Source organism: Salmo salar, chromosome 18 (assembly GCF_965601325.2).
Source record: "Salmo salar chromosome 18, fSalSal1, whole genome shotgun sequence".
NCBI classification, from domain to species: domain Eukaryota; kingdom Metazoa; phylum Chordata; class Actinopteri; order Salmoniformes; family Salmonidae; genus Salmo; species Salmo salar.
This window is the reverse complement of record NC_138308.1, coordinates 12928444-12944523: the sequence shown is the minus strand read 5'-3', so window position 1 is coordinate 12944523 and position 16080 is coordinate 12928444. Positions and strand designations below refer to the sequence as shown.

Here is a 16080-nt window from a genome sequence, read left to right as displayed (position 1 = left end):
CCTTAGGGAGCCATCATGTATCTGCCTCAGACGCCACCTGTCTGTCTCTCTGTGTCTCTTCATCTCTCTCGCCTTTCTTCACTCCCCCTGTTTTTCCCTCACACTGTCTAGTATGTGATTTCCCCTTTGCTTTCTGTGTAGTATTACTGTCTGAAACATGCACAAGTGTAAACACTGGCTGCTGACTTTAATACAAAAAAGAAATAGGTTCACTCTCACACATAAATGGTAGTATACAGTACCTTATCCACGGGGTAGTTGATGGACGTCCGTGCCGTGACTCCATGCCAGGTGCTTCCTCCTCTGCGCTTGAGTGTGTCACTTGAAAGGGCGCCATGACACTTCATTGAACCAAGGCGCTGCACTCTGGCCTCTTATAATGCAGCCTGTGTGGGAGATAGGGAAGCTGGCGCCGCTCCCTGGGGCCACAGAGAGCCAGAACAGAGCCCGCAGGTTGGGTAAACTCATCAGACTGGCACTGGCAGTGATTTCCTCTTAAGTAACACTATGTTACCGAGGAAGATTAGCAGATAGTGTTTTATTCCTCCCGTATGCCCCGACATGCCCCGTCGAAAAAAACCATTAGGCGGATTAAGACGCGTAGATGAGGGCGAGCAGGAGAGAAAAGAGGAGGAGAGCGGGCGAATCAGGAGAGATCAAATAACAAGAACGCTAGAAGAATTGGTTTAAAGAGGAAGAGATGGTGTAGTTTAGCGTTTTTCAGCGCCTTTGCTAGTCTCACCCAACCAAATTTGAATTTGAGGTATTTAAAATCTGCCACTAGTACCTCTCAGTTAACATATATATGCCCCTGTGGCTATGGGACCTTTCCTCCTATAACTTTTCCAGATCCCTAGCAGACACCATTAGCCTTCTGTTAATTGTGCTAACACTAGTTAGCATTGGCTTGCAAAACTACCTCTAACTTCCTTCATTCTGGACACAGAGACATAAAAATGGAATCCACGATTTCATCTGACTCTGGGGAAGTAGATCGAAGGCATCATTGCCAAAATCCCCAACTCTCCCTTTAACTCTATGAGGACTGAAGAGGCTGTTTTTACGCCACCAGTCACCCCTTAAGACGTCCTTGTTTCAGAACTCCCTTTTAGCCTCCGACACGGTGAAGAGTTTTGTTCGAGAGAGTAGCAGAGTACCCTAAGTGTTCTGATTGCAGTGTTTCAGTTTTAAGTGTGTGTCAGGCCCTGTCTGCTTTCCTGCCACCCTCCTCTTTCCTGTCAGCTCTATTTTTGTGACTTCACTGCAATTCCTCTCTACACAGGGTGTAACGTCTAGGTTTCATCTTCCTTCAGATGGCCGTTAACCCCTGGTGTGGCACGAGCGTTTTCAGTAGAGAGCAGGAACACATATTTTCATTTTTCTTTGGGGGGGGGGGGGGGGTGACTGTGAACTAGATCACAACTCCTTATCTCTCTCCCCAAGCATAATGGGAGTTGTGTTACATGTTTGAGGGGCCTCACAGGCTGACTTGATTTGACTGTGCTTAGGTATGAGATGAAATGTCCCCTCCCTAGATCTCTGTGTTCTTGGCTTTTGATCTCACAACAGTTTACTTGTCTGTCACTGTGCTAATGTCATTTGTACTGACAACTGTTAAAGCTCATTACATCTTTTGAGGACAACTTCAGTGTCACAGTTGGCTACCTCACCTTTCACACTGCTGAAACTGGTCCCTTCCTCCTATCACCTGCTTTAGCCATACACCCCTACCCCTGGGGTAGGCAACTAGATTCAGCCGCGGGCCGATTTTTTTCAGAGTGAATGGCCAGGGGGCTGGAAAATAATTATAATTTGTACACTGCAAATTGACCACTAAGCCAAAAAATGTATTATTTTCAAATATTCATTTCATACCTTGATTACATTGAGACATGAACAAATGTCAATTTATTTTATTTGGGGGAATATTGGCAACAGATTTCCTAAATTAAACAAATTTCTAGCTGAATTCCCGGTGATTTAACAAACTTTTGGGGGCCCCCAAAAATTGGCGGTACGGTTTTTGCCCACAGGACGCCTGTTGCCGACCCCTGCCGTACCCTAACCACTTTACTGATAAGGAGGTAGCTGCATCCTAATATGGCGACCAGAGTGTGGGTGTGTTGAAAGGAAAGTAGTGGGCTTGTGGAAAGGAGTAGGTGTGTGGAAAGGAGTAGGTGTGTGGAAAGGAGTAGGTGTGTGGAAAGGAGTAGGTGTGTGGAAAGGAGTGGGTGTGTGGAAAGGAGTGGGTGTGTGGAAAGGGGTGGGTGTGTGGAAAGGAGTAGGTGTGTGGAAAGGAGTAGGTGTGTGGAAAGGAGTAGGTGTGTGGAAAGGAGTAGGTGTGTGGAAAGGAGTAGGTGTGTGGAAAGGAGTGGGTGTGGAAAGGAGTGGGTGTGTGGAAAGGAGTGGGTGTGGAAAGGAGTGGGTGTGGGGAAAGGAGTAGGTGTGTTGAAAGGAGTGGGTGTGGGGAAAGGAGTAGGTGTGTTGAAAGGAGTAGGTGTGTTGAAAGGAGTGGGTGTATCGAAAGTGTCTGCTATATCTTAAACAGTTTTGATTGAGCTCTGTTTTTTCCCCTTCCATTTCTTACCATGCAACTGCCGTACATTGAGCTACTGTCCGCAAGAGTTTGGACTTTTGTTTTTAAGCCAGAGGATGAGTCTGGGTCGTATTTCATTGTTAGTTTTACACAAATAATTGTACATTTTCAGTTATAAAACTGAGGATTGTTTATTTTTTATGCTTCGTGCGTTGTATGCGAGTGTTTACTGTGACTGTCACCCTAAGTAGCTACTAGGTAGCTACTTCCCACGGACAGTAGTGCTTGTCAAGCGGGAGCGAAGGGCACTGTGTCCTGGTGTTGTTGCCGTGTTGTTGCCGTTCATTCCCTCCCCATTGAGTAGTAGACTGTATGTAAGTATCAAGGTGACATCTACATGGTGAACAATATTATTTATTGTGTAGGCTGCTATCCTACTTGAAATAAAACTATGTGAGAGAAAAATATTGCCACATAGCTACCGCAGTAGTACAGCCCTTTCAGCCTCGCAAAACAATATTGAGTGGCAACAAATCTGCCAAAATAGCTGATTCACTTTCCGTACACCCACTCCTTTCGACACATCCATGCGCCCATGCTCTGGTCGCCATATTGGGCTTCAGCTACCCATACTGGACTTCACTGCCCATACCATGAGTCATTGTAGAGCCCATTGTAGATGTACAGTATGGTGGCAATGGCTTCTCCTCGTTCTCTCCCCCCCCCCCCCATCTCTTCCTCCTGGCTAGCCACCAGTCCCCTTTCTGTTTAGAGTTTTCCTTCCAACTTGGTAGAGTGCTGCCTTGAAATAATTCGCTGTCTTGCTTTCTCGGTCTTTCTCAAACAGTGGAGAGTAAAATGGTTCTCTCTGGTTGAAATCCCTGCCATCGGCTGGGACCTGCTCTCCCTGCGAGCCTCAGATTTCAAAAAATAATACTAGCCGAGGGAAGAGGGTCCAGTTTCAACCGTCTGCTAAGTATCCAGCAGGAGTAGCCTGCGGTCTTAAAGAGCCTCGCGCACGTCAACAGAATACCTATCTACATACATACTGCGCGCTGTTCCATCCAAACGTTGCTAAAATCTTAGTGAGAATGGGTGTTTTTACGGAATGTGTATTTCTACCATTGTGCTCTCTGTCTCCCCCTCAGGCCCAGTGTTTTGGCTGTGCTCCTGCAGCCGTGTGGAACAGTGGGTTTCATTTCGACCAGACCAGGTGCTGATCATGGAGTTTAGATTAGACAGTTAAAATGAATTTTTTTTCAACAAGGAACATTTATATTTTTCACAACAAACCTATATTAGAGCGTTGGGCTAGTAACCGAAAGGTTGCAAGTTCGAATCCCCGAGCTGACAAGGTGCAAATCTGTCGTTCTGCCCCTGAACAAGGCAGTTAACCCACTGTTCCTAGGCCGTCATTGAAAATATGAATTTGTTCTTAACTGACTTGCCTTGTTAAATCAAGGTAAAATAAAGAAATCAATTCTAGTGATGTTATAACCTCGACGTAAGTATTCGTGTTGTCACGATACGAGAATTCTGACTTCGACACCAGGTTTAGTATTGTGATGCTTGACACCATCATGATACTCAATTCCAAAACGATACCACAAAAGAACAAGTATTAGCTAAAGTCCCAGAATGGCACTTGATCCAGACAGGCTCCGCTTACTGCTCTGTTCAATCGTTGGCCATCTTTTGAGTTCAATATCATCACATTTTAATATTTTTATGTCAATGCTTTTGAGACAGCAATGTATGCATTAATGAATCAATCATACGGTCAATTTGACTTTGTTTTTATCAATCGAACTACAAAAAAACAAAAAAAACAATGGTCATCATTTATTTGAAAGGTACATGTCTATTGATAAACTGGGTAAATCAAAATGTAGCCAAGGACTCTTCACAATGTCCCGTGTGGCTCAGTTGGTAGAGCGTGGTGTTTGCAACACCAGGGTTGTGGGTTCGATTCCCACGGGGGACCAGTACGGAGAAGAAAAAAAAAATATATGAAATGTATGCATTCACTACTGTAAATTGCTCTGGATAAGAGCGTCTGCTAAATGACTGTTAACAATACAGATGAATGGATGTTATTCAAAAGGAGCGTGTGCATGCATTGAGTTGAGCTTGTTTTTGCTGATATCATGGGGCTACAGATGACAAACATTCCCTTCTATTTAGGACTTATTTTATTGGCAACTGCTAGGAGAACGTATTATTTTATTGTACTGATCAACAACATTTGCATAGAGGAAGCAATCTCTTTTTATTAAATTGTGCGCTGTCTCTTTAAGATAGTAATGACATAATTTGTGAGGCATATCGTAGCTGTGTAATCTGACTTTGCGAGTAAAGTTGGCCACGCTTGCGCAGTCCCGTTCCTCTTTCTCTTGGAAGTGCTCTTAATCTGTCACACCATGGCAGACCCCAAACTTGACTTCACCACTGGAGATTCTGGCGCCTCCACCCCCATTCCTATGCAATGCCCTGCCCTGCGAAAGAACCGCTTTGTGCTGCTGAAGGGCCACCCCTGCAAGATTGTGGAAATGTCCACCTCCAAGACCGGAAAGCACGGACACGCCAAGGTTAACATGATGGGCATTGACATCTTCACCAACAAGAAGTATGAGGACTTGTGTCCCTCCACCCACAACATGGATGTGGCCCCACGTCAAGAGGACCGATTTCCAGCTGTTGAACATCACTGATGGGTTCATGTCCCTCATGAGTGACAATGGCGAGTGATTCAAACCAGGGCAAGGAAATAAATCAGAGGTTTGCCACCTCTGAGGATATCATAGTCTCTGTGCTGTCCGCTATGGGGGAGGAGTATGCGGTGGCAGCTAAGCAAATGACCGGCAAATAGAAGGGCTTGACAGCCCAGGCAACAAACTCCACCCACAATCAGGTTCTAGCATTCGTATTGGTTCTATTAGCGACGGCCTTCACAGAAAGCCTCAATCATTCTGTTTTGATTATATTTGTTTTTTTAGTTTCTCTCTCCGATGCTGTGCCGGACTGTTCCACCGTTACCGTGGCTCGTTCCCTGTGTTGGATGGCATTCTGCTGGATCACTAAGATTTTGTTTAGTTATACATAGTCTACTAAATAAAGAAAAGTACTTTTGAAAATAATGATAAAAAAAAAATAAAAAATGTTTTACTTGTTCCTCAATCCTCTGTTTATTTTTTCCTTCGAGATGTCTTGGTCTTACCACATACATCCCTGAATGTTTAAAAGAATGATAATAATCCAGAACAACAACAACAACAAATTATAATAATAATAATATATTATTTTAAAGGATTCTGACTTTGTCTCTCTGAAATCTAATGAACGTGTTTTTGGTGGCGAGGGAGACGTGAATGAATAACGTTTTTTGGTGACTAACAGCTTCGCAGTCGGCATGTTTGGAGACCTAACGATGCAGCCCAGACAGCTGTAGAAATCAATGAGTAAGTGAAGCAGGAACTATTCTCTTCGCGCTATAATGTCACCTCTACGCGCTCTCCCCTCCCCCTCTTTCTTCCTCCTCTTCCTCGTTCTCTCTCTATGTTGACAGGAGCCTTATTGCTGTCGGCATTCCAGGGGTTAAAGCTCTGTGAGCCAACAGCAGCAGCGCAGCTCGGCTTTAGCCACTCCCTGAGCCAGCCAAGGATTTTTGTTTTAAAATCTTGATCTCCTCCTCCTGCCTCACTCTCTCGCTCACTCACTCGCTCTGGGCTTTGTGTGAGCGTGCAGTGGTGGCACTGTGTGTGAGTGTATGCCAGAGAGAGCAGACACAAACGAGAGAGAAATAGGGGGAGACTAAAAGCATTCTGTTTGCACACAGACAACCAGGAATCCTTCTGACTGCAGTCGAGGAAGACTAGAACCAGATTGAAAAGAAGAAGGAAAGGAAATAGACTCTAGAAAAAGAGAGCGAGCGAGGAAAAACAGGACTGCCTGAGACGACGAGAAGAATAGTCTACCACACACACACGTATACACAGTCACAAACACAGCAGGCGTGTAGCAGCGAGGCAAGGGTACTCACTCACACACTCTCGGACAGTAAAAAAAAGGCAGGAAGCTGCCTGGATCTTGTCAAGGGAGAGGTGTGTGTATCCGTCTGCGGGTGTGTGTGTCTGCAGTGAGAGGAGAATGGAGGAGGGCTTGTTGTCTGTGGCCCCAGCATGCAACTCTACAACCACCAGCGCCTTGCTCAACAACCACTGCACCGGTAATGTACTGTACTATAACCGTAGAATTGCTTTCAGTACTATTCCAGAGAGAGATGTTTGGAGGTTAATGGTGTGCCAGCTCCATGTGGTTCATTGGCGTGTGCACTCTATGGGGTTTCCCCCAGCTATGCACTTGAAGTGGAGTTTGCTGCAGAATCTCTCTACTGCAATACCATCTGTGTGGTTTACCAGAAATTACATGCAAGTGGTTTTAACAGACAATACCTTTATGACTTTCTTAGCTTGTGTGGGTCATAGTGAAACTATAGAAGTAGGTAGGTAGATAGTTGTAGATTACTGTGAAAGAGAATAGCCCATTTCACAACCCGCTGTAGTTCCCCTGTGTGTGCGGCTGTTTACCGGTCTGTGTGACCAGCTGCTCATTCATACGATTACCTCTGCACCCCCGATTGTCTGTGTTTGGGACCAGTATGACTTTTCTCCAGTCCATTCACTATTTATTCAGAGAGCACACCCCAGTGAGACTGCTTCTGATTGACTGAGGACAGGTCTGAGGAAGTAGAGCCATCTAGATGTCTGTCTTTATAGCAGGGAGGATATGAATCCGAGAGTGAAGAGTGAGAGAGCACGTGGCTGTAGATGGAGTGTGACTGAGTTAGGTAGAGAGAAGGAGGGGAGTGTCATAGATCATAGCGGTGTGTCCAGGTTTGGGGAGTAACGGATTACATGTAAGGGATTACAAAAAAAACGGTAACTTTAATCCGTCACCAGCAAAGAATATTGTAATCGGATTAGATACTTTTGAAAAACTAGATAATTACTTTTAAATTCAGAAAGGATGTTTTCTCAATAACATTCAATCAGCTTTGAAAAAAAGTGCAAGTTTAAGTTTGTTCCAGCTGAGCGAGTCTGACCACAAGTCAGAGACCACTATGATGACACACCAAATGTGTTTGATGGATTGCGGGAAAGAGCAGGAATAAATCGGATTTTTTAGGCTACAGTCCATGCTATGTCTTCCAATGGTGCGACTGCTGTCGGCATCCTAAGATTATCCAACTTGAATAAATGCTTGGAGTTAAGGATAACAGCAGTGGTGTAGTCTACGGCAATACGGATATCACTTATTATTGATATTTACATAGCGCATTGATGTGAATCACACTGCTGCTCTCTCATTTAGCTATTTGCGGATTGTGGTTGTTGTGGATGGCTGTTCACAAATCTAAATGTGTATTTAAAACCAATAGTTGAATTCAAGACGTTTAAGCTGCCTATCAATCATTGTTTTTAAAAGCAATGGACAGCCAGTGAAAAATGCTCACTTGAAACAGCTGCATAGTGCGGATCCCATCCTATGGAATAAAAGTGGGGCTTTTATTCCTCAATCTAATTCCTGCTGGTAAAATCAATAGGCCTAATGGACACATGCTCAAACTCGCACACTTTTGATAGACTTAAAGGGGCAATCTGTATTTGTTACATCCGTTTTTTGACTTATAAATTATATATATACAGTACCGGTGAAAAGTTTGGACACCGACTCATTCAAGGGTTTTTCTTTATTTGTACTATTTTCTACACTGTAGAATAATAGTGAAGACATCAACACTACGAAATAACACATGGAATCATGTAGGAACCAAAAAAGTGTGCAAAGCTGTCATCAAGACAAAGGGTGGCTACTTTGAAGAATCTCAAATATAAAAAATATTTTGATTTCTCAAACAGTTTTTTTGGTTACTACATGATTCCATATGTTATTTCATAGTTTTGATGTCTTCGCTATTATTCTACAATGTATAAAATAGTAACAATAAGGGAAAAACCCTTGAATGATTAGGTATTATGAAACTTTGGACTGTTACTGTATATATAGAGTTGAAGTTGGAAGTTTACATACACCATAGCCAAATACATTTAAACTCAGTTTTTCACAATTCCTGACATTTAATCCTAGTAAAAAGTCCTTGTCTTAGGTCAGTTAGGATCACCACTTTATTTTAAGAATGTGAAATGTCAGAATAATAGTGTAGAGAATGATTTATTTCAGCTTTTATTTCTTTCATCACATTCCCAGTGGGTCAGAAGTTTACATACACTCAATAGGATATTTGGTAGAATTGCCTTTAAATTGTTTAACTTGGGTCAAACGTTTCGGGTAGCCTTCCACAAGCTTCCCACAATAAGTTGGGTGAATTTTGGCCCATTCCTCCTGACAGAGCTGGTGTGACTGATTTCTTGAGATGTTGCTTCAATATATACACTTAATTGTCCTCCCTCATGATGCCATCTATTTTGTGAAGTGCACCAGTCCCTCCTACACCAAAGCACCCCCACAACATGATGCTGCCACCTCCGTGCTTCACAGTTGGGATGGGGTTCTTCGGCTTGCAAGCCTCCCCCTTTTTCCTCCAAACATAACGATGGTCATTATGGACAAACAGTTCTATTTTTGTTTGATCAGACCAGAGGACTTTTCTCCAAAAAGTACGATCTTTGTCCCCATGTGCAGTTGCAAACCATAGTCTGGCTTTTTTATGGCGGTTTTGGAGCAGTGGCTTCTTCCTTGCTGAGCGGCTTTTCAGGTTATGTCGATATAGGACTCGTTTTACTGTGGATATAGATACTTTTGTACCTGTTTCCTCCAGCATCTTCACAAGGTCCTTTGCTGTTCTTCTGGGATTGATTTGCACTTTTCGCACCAAAGTACGTTCATCTCTAGGAGACGGAACGCGTCCCCTTCATGAGGCGTATGACGGCTGCGTGGTCCCATGGTGTTTATACTTGCGTACTATTTTTGGTACAGATGAACGTGGTACCTTCAGGCATTTGGAAATTGCTCCCAAGGATGAACCAGACTTGTGGAGGTCTACAAATTTTTTTCGGAGGTCTTGGCTGATTTCTTTTGATTTTCCCATGATGTCAAGCAAAGAGGCACTGAGTTTGAAGGTAGGCCTTGAAATACATCAACAGGTACACCTCCAATTGACTCAGCACTAAACAGCACTTTCCTGCGTTTGCGAGCAGCTCTTATCAATTCTTGAGGAACAACGCTGTTTATGACTTCAAGCCTATCAACTCCCGAGATTAGGCTGGCAATACTAAAGTGCCAATAAGAACATCCAATAGTCAAAGGTATATGAAATACAAATGGTTTAGAGAGAAATAGTCGACGCGTCATAATTCCTATAATAACTACAACTTAAAACTTCTTAACTGGGAATATTGAAGAACTGGGAATATTGAACCACCAGCTTTCATATGTTCTCATGTTCTGAGCAAGGAACTTAAAAGTTAGCTTTTTTACATGGCACGTATTGCACTTTTACTTTCTTCTCCAACACTGTGTTTTTGCATTATTTAAACCAAATTGAACGTGTTTCTTTATTTATTTGAGACTAAATAGATTTTATTTATGTATTATATTAAGTTAAAATAAAAGGGTTCATTGTTCATTCAGTATTGTTGTAATTGTCATTATTGCAAATATATAAAAATCTGCCGATTTAATCGGTATCGGCATTTTTTGGTCCTCCAATAATCGGTATCGGTGTTGAAAGATCATAATCGGTCAACCTCTACACCACACCACACTGACCAAAAAGTTATTTTGGTGGCATTTACGTATGTCCCCGTTACCCGTAAAACATAATCAAAACCTATTTCTTTCACTACTTGGTGTGCTGTTTCGTTGTTCATTTGTTCAGTCGTTTCATTCTCAACCAGGATTTCATCATACATGTCAAGCTGTGAAGTTTCAGCTCTGTCTGTCCGTGGCCTCTTCCTTGGTGCGCACTGTCACTGTGTCCGTTTCCATCTTGTCCAGCTGGGTCTGTAACATTTCACGTAAACCCTGTTTCTTATCTGCATCGAAGTAGCGGTCCTTGTACCTAGCGTCGAGCATGGTGGTGACACAGTAAAGAGAGAATGCCACCGAATCGCTTGTTCACAGCCTGTGTTGGCAGTTTTGTGGAGCAGGTGTTTCGATGCCATGACAGAGGGTATCACATCTGCTGCAGGCGCAGTTGATGAGCTTATTTCTCGAGTCAGTTGTTCGAATGGAGCTAGCTAGTGTGTTCCAGTTTCAAACATGCTCTCAAATGCCATTGAAATGGAAGCAGCGGTATGACAACCAGCACATTTATGAGCATGCAATACAACTTTCCTCAGTACAAAATCCTCGACGACTCACTGTGCTGTCAGACTCCACATGCTCATGGGGCTGATATCGCTGGTCCAAATATCAGTCGTGAAGCTAATAGCAGTGACGCTATTACTGTGTAACTCCGGTAGGGCAACATCTGAAGAATAGCACACTTGGTGCACTCGCACGTGTGTACTGTTGCTCTACCAGTCAGCGAAAGCCAACATCACCCACGACAAAGAACGGTTGATTGTCAAGGACAATGAATTCCATTATCTTGGCGTTAATGGATTTCGACCTTTGAGTTGTCTGGCTGAAATTTTCTTACTCTTTCAAATGACTGCTCGACTTGTTGACTGCTCGATCCACACAGCAGACATTGTGGGCTAGGTTAGGAATGCTGCATCTACCTACATTATATTGGTATGCACGTCAGCTTTGACATCGGTTTTGCACATCGCCGTTAAACTAGACATCGGGGCGATGCCGACGTTGGCATTTTTACCTAATACCGGCCTATTCCGATATGTTCACTGATATATCGTGCATCCCTAGTGTAGACTTCAGCTACAGACTTCGGCTCGCCTCAAGAAAACATTTTGTGTGCACGAACAGTCCTAAAAGAAACTGCCGAAGACCAAAATGAACAAAAACGGCACAAAAGGTTGTCATAATATATGCACAAACTGTTCCGAAGTGTTTTGGATTTGGAAGCAGGTGGATGCCTTTAGGGCTGTGGGAGATGTTAGAACACTTCATTTGGGCAAATGATCTCGCTCTTCGTACCCCCCTCCCCCATGCCACCTTCCTTCAAAGCACACACCCTCCTCAAATTAAAGACAAACAAAAATAAATGAAAGAAAAATAGTGGTGTTGAGTGAGAGGCAGGAGAAAACACAAAGGCAGTCAACAATTACAGATACACTTTACCTCTGTCTTTCTCTCTTCTCCCCTCTCACTTTATCGTACACACAGATTTACACATGCATACTAATAGGCAGACATATGTTCTGACATATGCAGATACAGGTCTATAGACACACACACACACACACACACACACACACACACACACACACACACACACACACACACACACACACTATGTATCTGTGTGGTGTATAAGAGTTAGGGTTTAATAGAGCAGGAGGTGCTGTGTGTTAGGCTCTCTGCCATCTGGGAGAATCACCACTCTGAGAGCATTCACAGATGGCCTGATTCGAGCTTTACAGTTCTTTCCCCAGTGTGTGTTTGTGTTTGTGCACTGAAAGAGCTGTAAAGTGTGTGTTTATGGCGACTAGCTAGTGTATAGAATTTTCTGATCGAGCCGTGAAGTATGTAGGTGCATAGTGAATGTGCAGTGTCCTTTGACAAGGCTGTAACGTGTGTCTTTAGTAACACGGAGTGTATTACAGTGATAGAGTTGTAAATTACAGTTGAGCGCTGGGCTGTGTGTGCAGCTTCTCTCTGCTAATCCAATCTCATCCATCATCAGATCCCTGCTTCTGTCACTCTCTCTCTCTCTCTCTCTCGATCTCTCTCTCTCCCCCCTCTCCCCACACACACACTTGGCCTGGCCGCACAGCCTAATGTCTTACAACAAACATGTTGCCGCATGCAGAAAACAATTAAAAGCCCCTACGAGCAGCCCGCAGGAATCTGAGCACCATTACGATTAACACTCCACTTATACACACACACTCTTGTACATATACACTGTTGTGTACTCACATACAGTGCCTTTGGAAAGTATTCAGACCCCTTCACTTTTTCCACATTTTGTAACGTTACAGCCTTATTCTAAAATATATGTATTTTTTATTATCATCAGCAATCTACACACAAACCCCATATTGACAAAGCGAAACAGGTTTTTAGACATTTTTGCAAATGCATTAAAAGAAAAAAACAGATACCTTATTTACATAAGTATTCAGACCCTTTGCTATGAGACTCGAAATTGAGCTCAGGTGCATCCTATTTCCATTGATCATCCTTGAGGTGTTTCTATAACTTAATTGGAGCCCACCTGTGGTAAATTCAATTGATCGGACATGATTTGGAAAGGCACATACCTGTCTATATAAGGTCCCACAGTTGACAGTGCATGTCAGAGCAAGAACCAAGCCATGAGGTCGAAGGAATTGTCCTTATAGCTCTGAGACAGGATTGTGTCGAAGCACAGATCTGGGGAAGGGTACCAAAAAATGTCTACAGCATTGAAGGTCCCCAAGAACACAGTGGCCTCCATCATTCTTAAATGGACGAAGACTCTTCTTAGAGCTGGCAGCCCGGCCAAACTGAGCAATCGGAGAGGTGATCAAGAACCTGATGGTCACTCTGACAGAGTTCCAGAGTTCCTCTGTGAGATGGGAGAAGCTTCCAGAAGGACAACCATGCAGCACTGCTGCAGCACACTCACACTCTGCAGCACTCCACCAATCAGGCCTTTATGGGAGAGTGGCCAGATGGAAGCCACTCCTCAGTAACAGGCACATGACAGCCTGCTTGGAGTTTGCCAAAAGGCACCTAAAGACTCTCGGGGCATGAGAAACAAGATTCTCTGGTCATATGAAACCAAGATTCAACTCTTTGGCCTGAATGGCAATCGTCACTTCTGGGCAAAACCTGGCAACATCCTTACGGTGAAGCATGGTGGTGGCAGCATCATGCTGTCGGGGTGTTTTTCAGCGGCAGGGACTGGGAGACTAGTCAGGTTTGAGGCAAAGATGAACTGCGCAAATTAGAGAGAGATCCTTGAAGAATACCTGCTCCAGAGTGCACAGAACTTCAGACTGGGTGATGGTTTACCTTCCAACAGGACAAGAAGATCTGCAGAGAAGAATGGGAGAAACTCCCCAAATATAGATGTGCCAAACTTGTAGCGTCATACCAAAGAAGACTCGAGGCTGTAATTGCTTCCAAAGGTGCTTCAACAAAGGACTAAGTAAAGAGTCTGAATAATTACGTAAATGTGATATTTCCTGTTCTAAAAACCTGTTTTTGCTTCCTCAATATGGGGTATTGTGTTAAATTGATGAGGGGGAAAACAACTTTTTAATACATTTTAGTATAAGGCTGTAACCTAACAACATTTGGAAAAAGTCAAGGGGTTTCAATACTTTCCGAAGGCACTGTACTTGCCCATACAGTTCATTTACGCACACCCAGCAAAAATTAATTCATAAAATGGCAGACAGATGTTTTTTTGTTTGTTTGCTCATACACATAGCATTGAGTTAGTTTGCAAAAAGAAGACGTTTTTGATCACTGTCATCAATGGATACCATCCAAACATGAGTGTGAGAGAGCAAGTGGCAAGGCTTATAGGAACTGACTAAGTGCAGGAGAGTGAGAGATGAGAGGAGATTGATGATAGACTTTGTCAAAGCATGGCTGTGCTCCACATTTCATTATGGAGGCTAAAACCTCAGACTTCAGTGTGTGTGTACGTACGTGCGTGCGTGCTAGCTTGTCTGTGTTTTTGCATGCGTCTTTTTTTGCTTAGTGTGACACTATATACTGCCGGAGACTGGGGTCATAAATCAGTACATTACACATGATACTATGCTTTTACACAAGGCCTCCAGAGTGGCGCAGTGGTCTAAGGAATTTGCATCGCAGTAATAGAGGCGTCACTACAGACCTGGGTTCGAACCCGGGCTGTATCACAACTGGCTGTGATCGGGAGTCATATAGGGCTGCTCACAGTTGGCCCAGTGTTGTCCGGGTTAGGGGAGGGTTTGGCCGGGTGGGGCAGGTAGCCTAGTGGTTAGAGCGTTGGGCCAGTAACCGAAAGGATGCTGGATCAAATCCCCAAGCTGACAAGGTACAAATCTGTTCCCCAGTAGGCCATCATTGTAAATAAGAATTTGTTCGTAACTGACTTGCCTAGTTAACCTGTTAAGGACAGACGCCGTTCCGCCTGCGGAATCCCTAGCCAACAGCCAATGGCATCGCACGGCGTGAAATACAAAACCAACTAAAATACCACAATTCAATTTTCTCAAACAATCAACTATTTTACACCATTTTAAAGATAAGACTCTTGTTAATCTAACCACATTGTCCGATTTCAAAAAGGCTTTACAGCGAAAGCAAAACATTAGATTATGTTAGGAGAGTACATAGACACAAATAATCACACAGCCATTTTCCAAGCAAGCATATATGTCACATAAACCCAAACCACAGCTAAATGCAGCACTAACCTTTGATGATCTTCATCAGATGACACTCCTAGGACATTATGGTATACAATACATGCATGTTTTGTTCAATCAAGTTCATATTTATATCAAAAACCAGCTTTTTACATTAGCATGTGATGTTCCGAACTAGCATACCCATCGAAAACCTCCGGTGAATTTACTAAATTACTCATGATAAACATTCACAAAATACATAACAATTATTTTAAGAATTATAGATACAGAACTCCTTTATGTAATCGCTATGTCCGATTTTAAAATAGCTTTTCGGCGAAAGCACATTTTGCAATATTCTGAGTAGATAGCTCAGCCATCACAGGCTAGCTAATTTGACACCCACCAAGTTTGGTGCTCACTAAACTCAGATTTATTATTAGAAAAATTGGATTACCTTTGCTGTTCTTCGTCAGAATGCACTCCCAGGACTTCTACTTCAACAACAAATGTTGTTTTGGTTCCAAATAATCCATAGTTATATTCAAATAGCTCCGTTTTGTTCGTGCGTTCAGGTCACTATCCGAAGGGTGACGCGCGAGCGCATTTCGTGACAATTTTTTTTTAAATATTCCATTACCGTACTTAGAAGCATGTCAAACGCTGTTTAAAATCAATTTTTATGCAATTTTTCTCATAAAATAGCGATAATATTCCAACCGGGCGACGTTGTATTCATTCAAAGGCTGAAAGAAAAAAATGGAGTAGTCTCGTGGACGCGCATCTCCAGTGTCACTGTCCCCAGGCTGACCACTCACAAATTCTCCTGCTGTTCTTCGCCCAGAGACTGCAGACACCCCATTCCACTTTCTGGCGCCTTCTGAGAGCCAATGGAAGAGTTAGAAAGTGTCACGTTACAGCAGAGATGCTGTAATGTCGATAGAGATGCAACAGAAGGACAACAAATTGTCAGACAGGGCACTTCCTGTATGGAATCTTCTCAGGTTTTGGCCTGCCATATGAGTTCTGTTATACTCACAGACACCATTCAAACAGTTTTAGAAA

The 16080-nt window shown here is 43.2% G+C and overlaps 1 protein-coding gene and 1 pseudogene across 4 annotated transcripts in view; both read left to right on the top strand.

The window, feature by feature from the left end:
• Positions 1–16080, top strand: part of eml4 (EMAP like 4) — a 113074-nt gene that overhangs the window by 46879 nt on the left and 50115 nt on the right. For 3 of the 4 annotated variants that reach the window (XM_014154118.3, XM_014154116.3, XM_014154115.3), the window contains exon 1: positions 6229–6761. The exons of the other annotated variant lie outside the window; for it this stretch is intronic. In XM_014154118.3, coding sequence (XP_014009593.1) covers positions 6683–6761 — 79 coding nt within the window. In that variant the 5' untranslated portion in view covers positions 6229–6682. Of the gene's footprint in view, positions 1–6228; positions 6762–16080 lie in introns of those variants that run through there. 4 annotated transcript variants of the gene reach the window in all.
• Positions 3488–5789, top strand: LOC106576748 (eukaryotic translation initiation factor 5A-1 pseudogene; annotated as a pseudogene).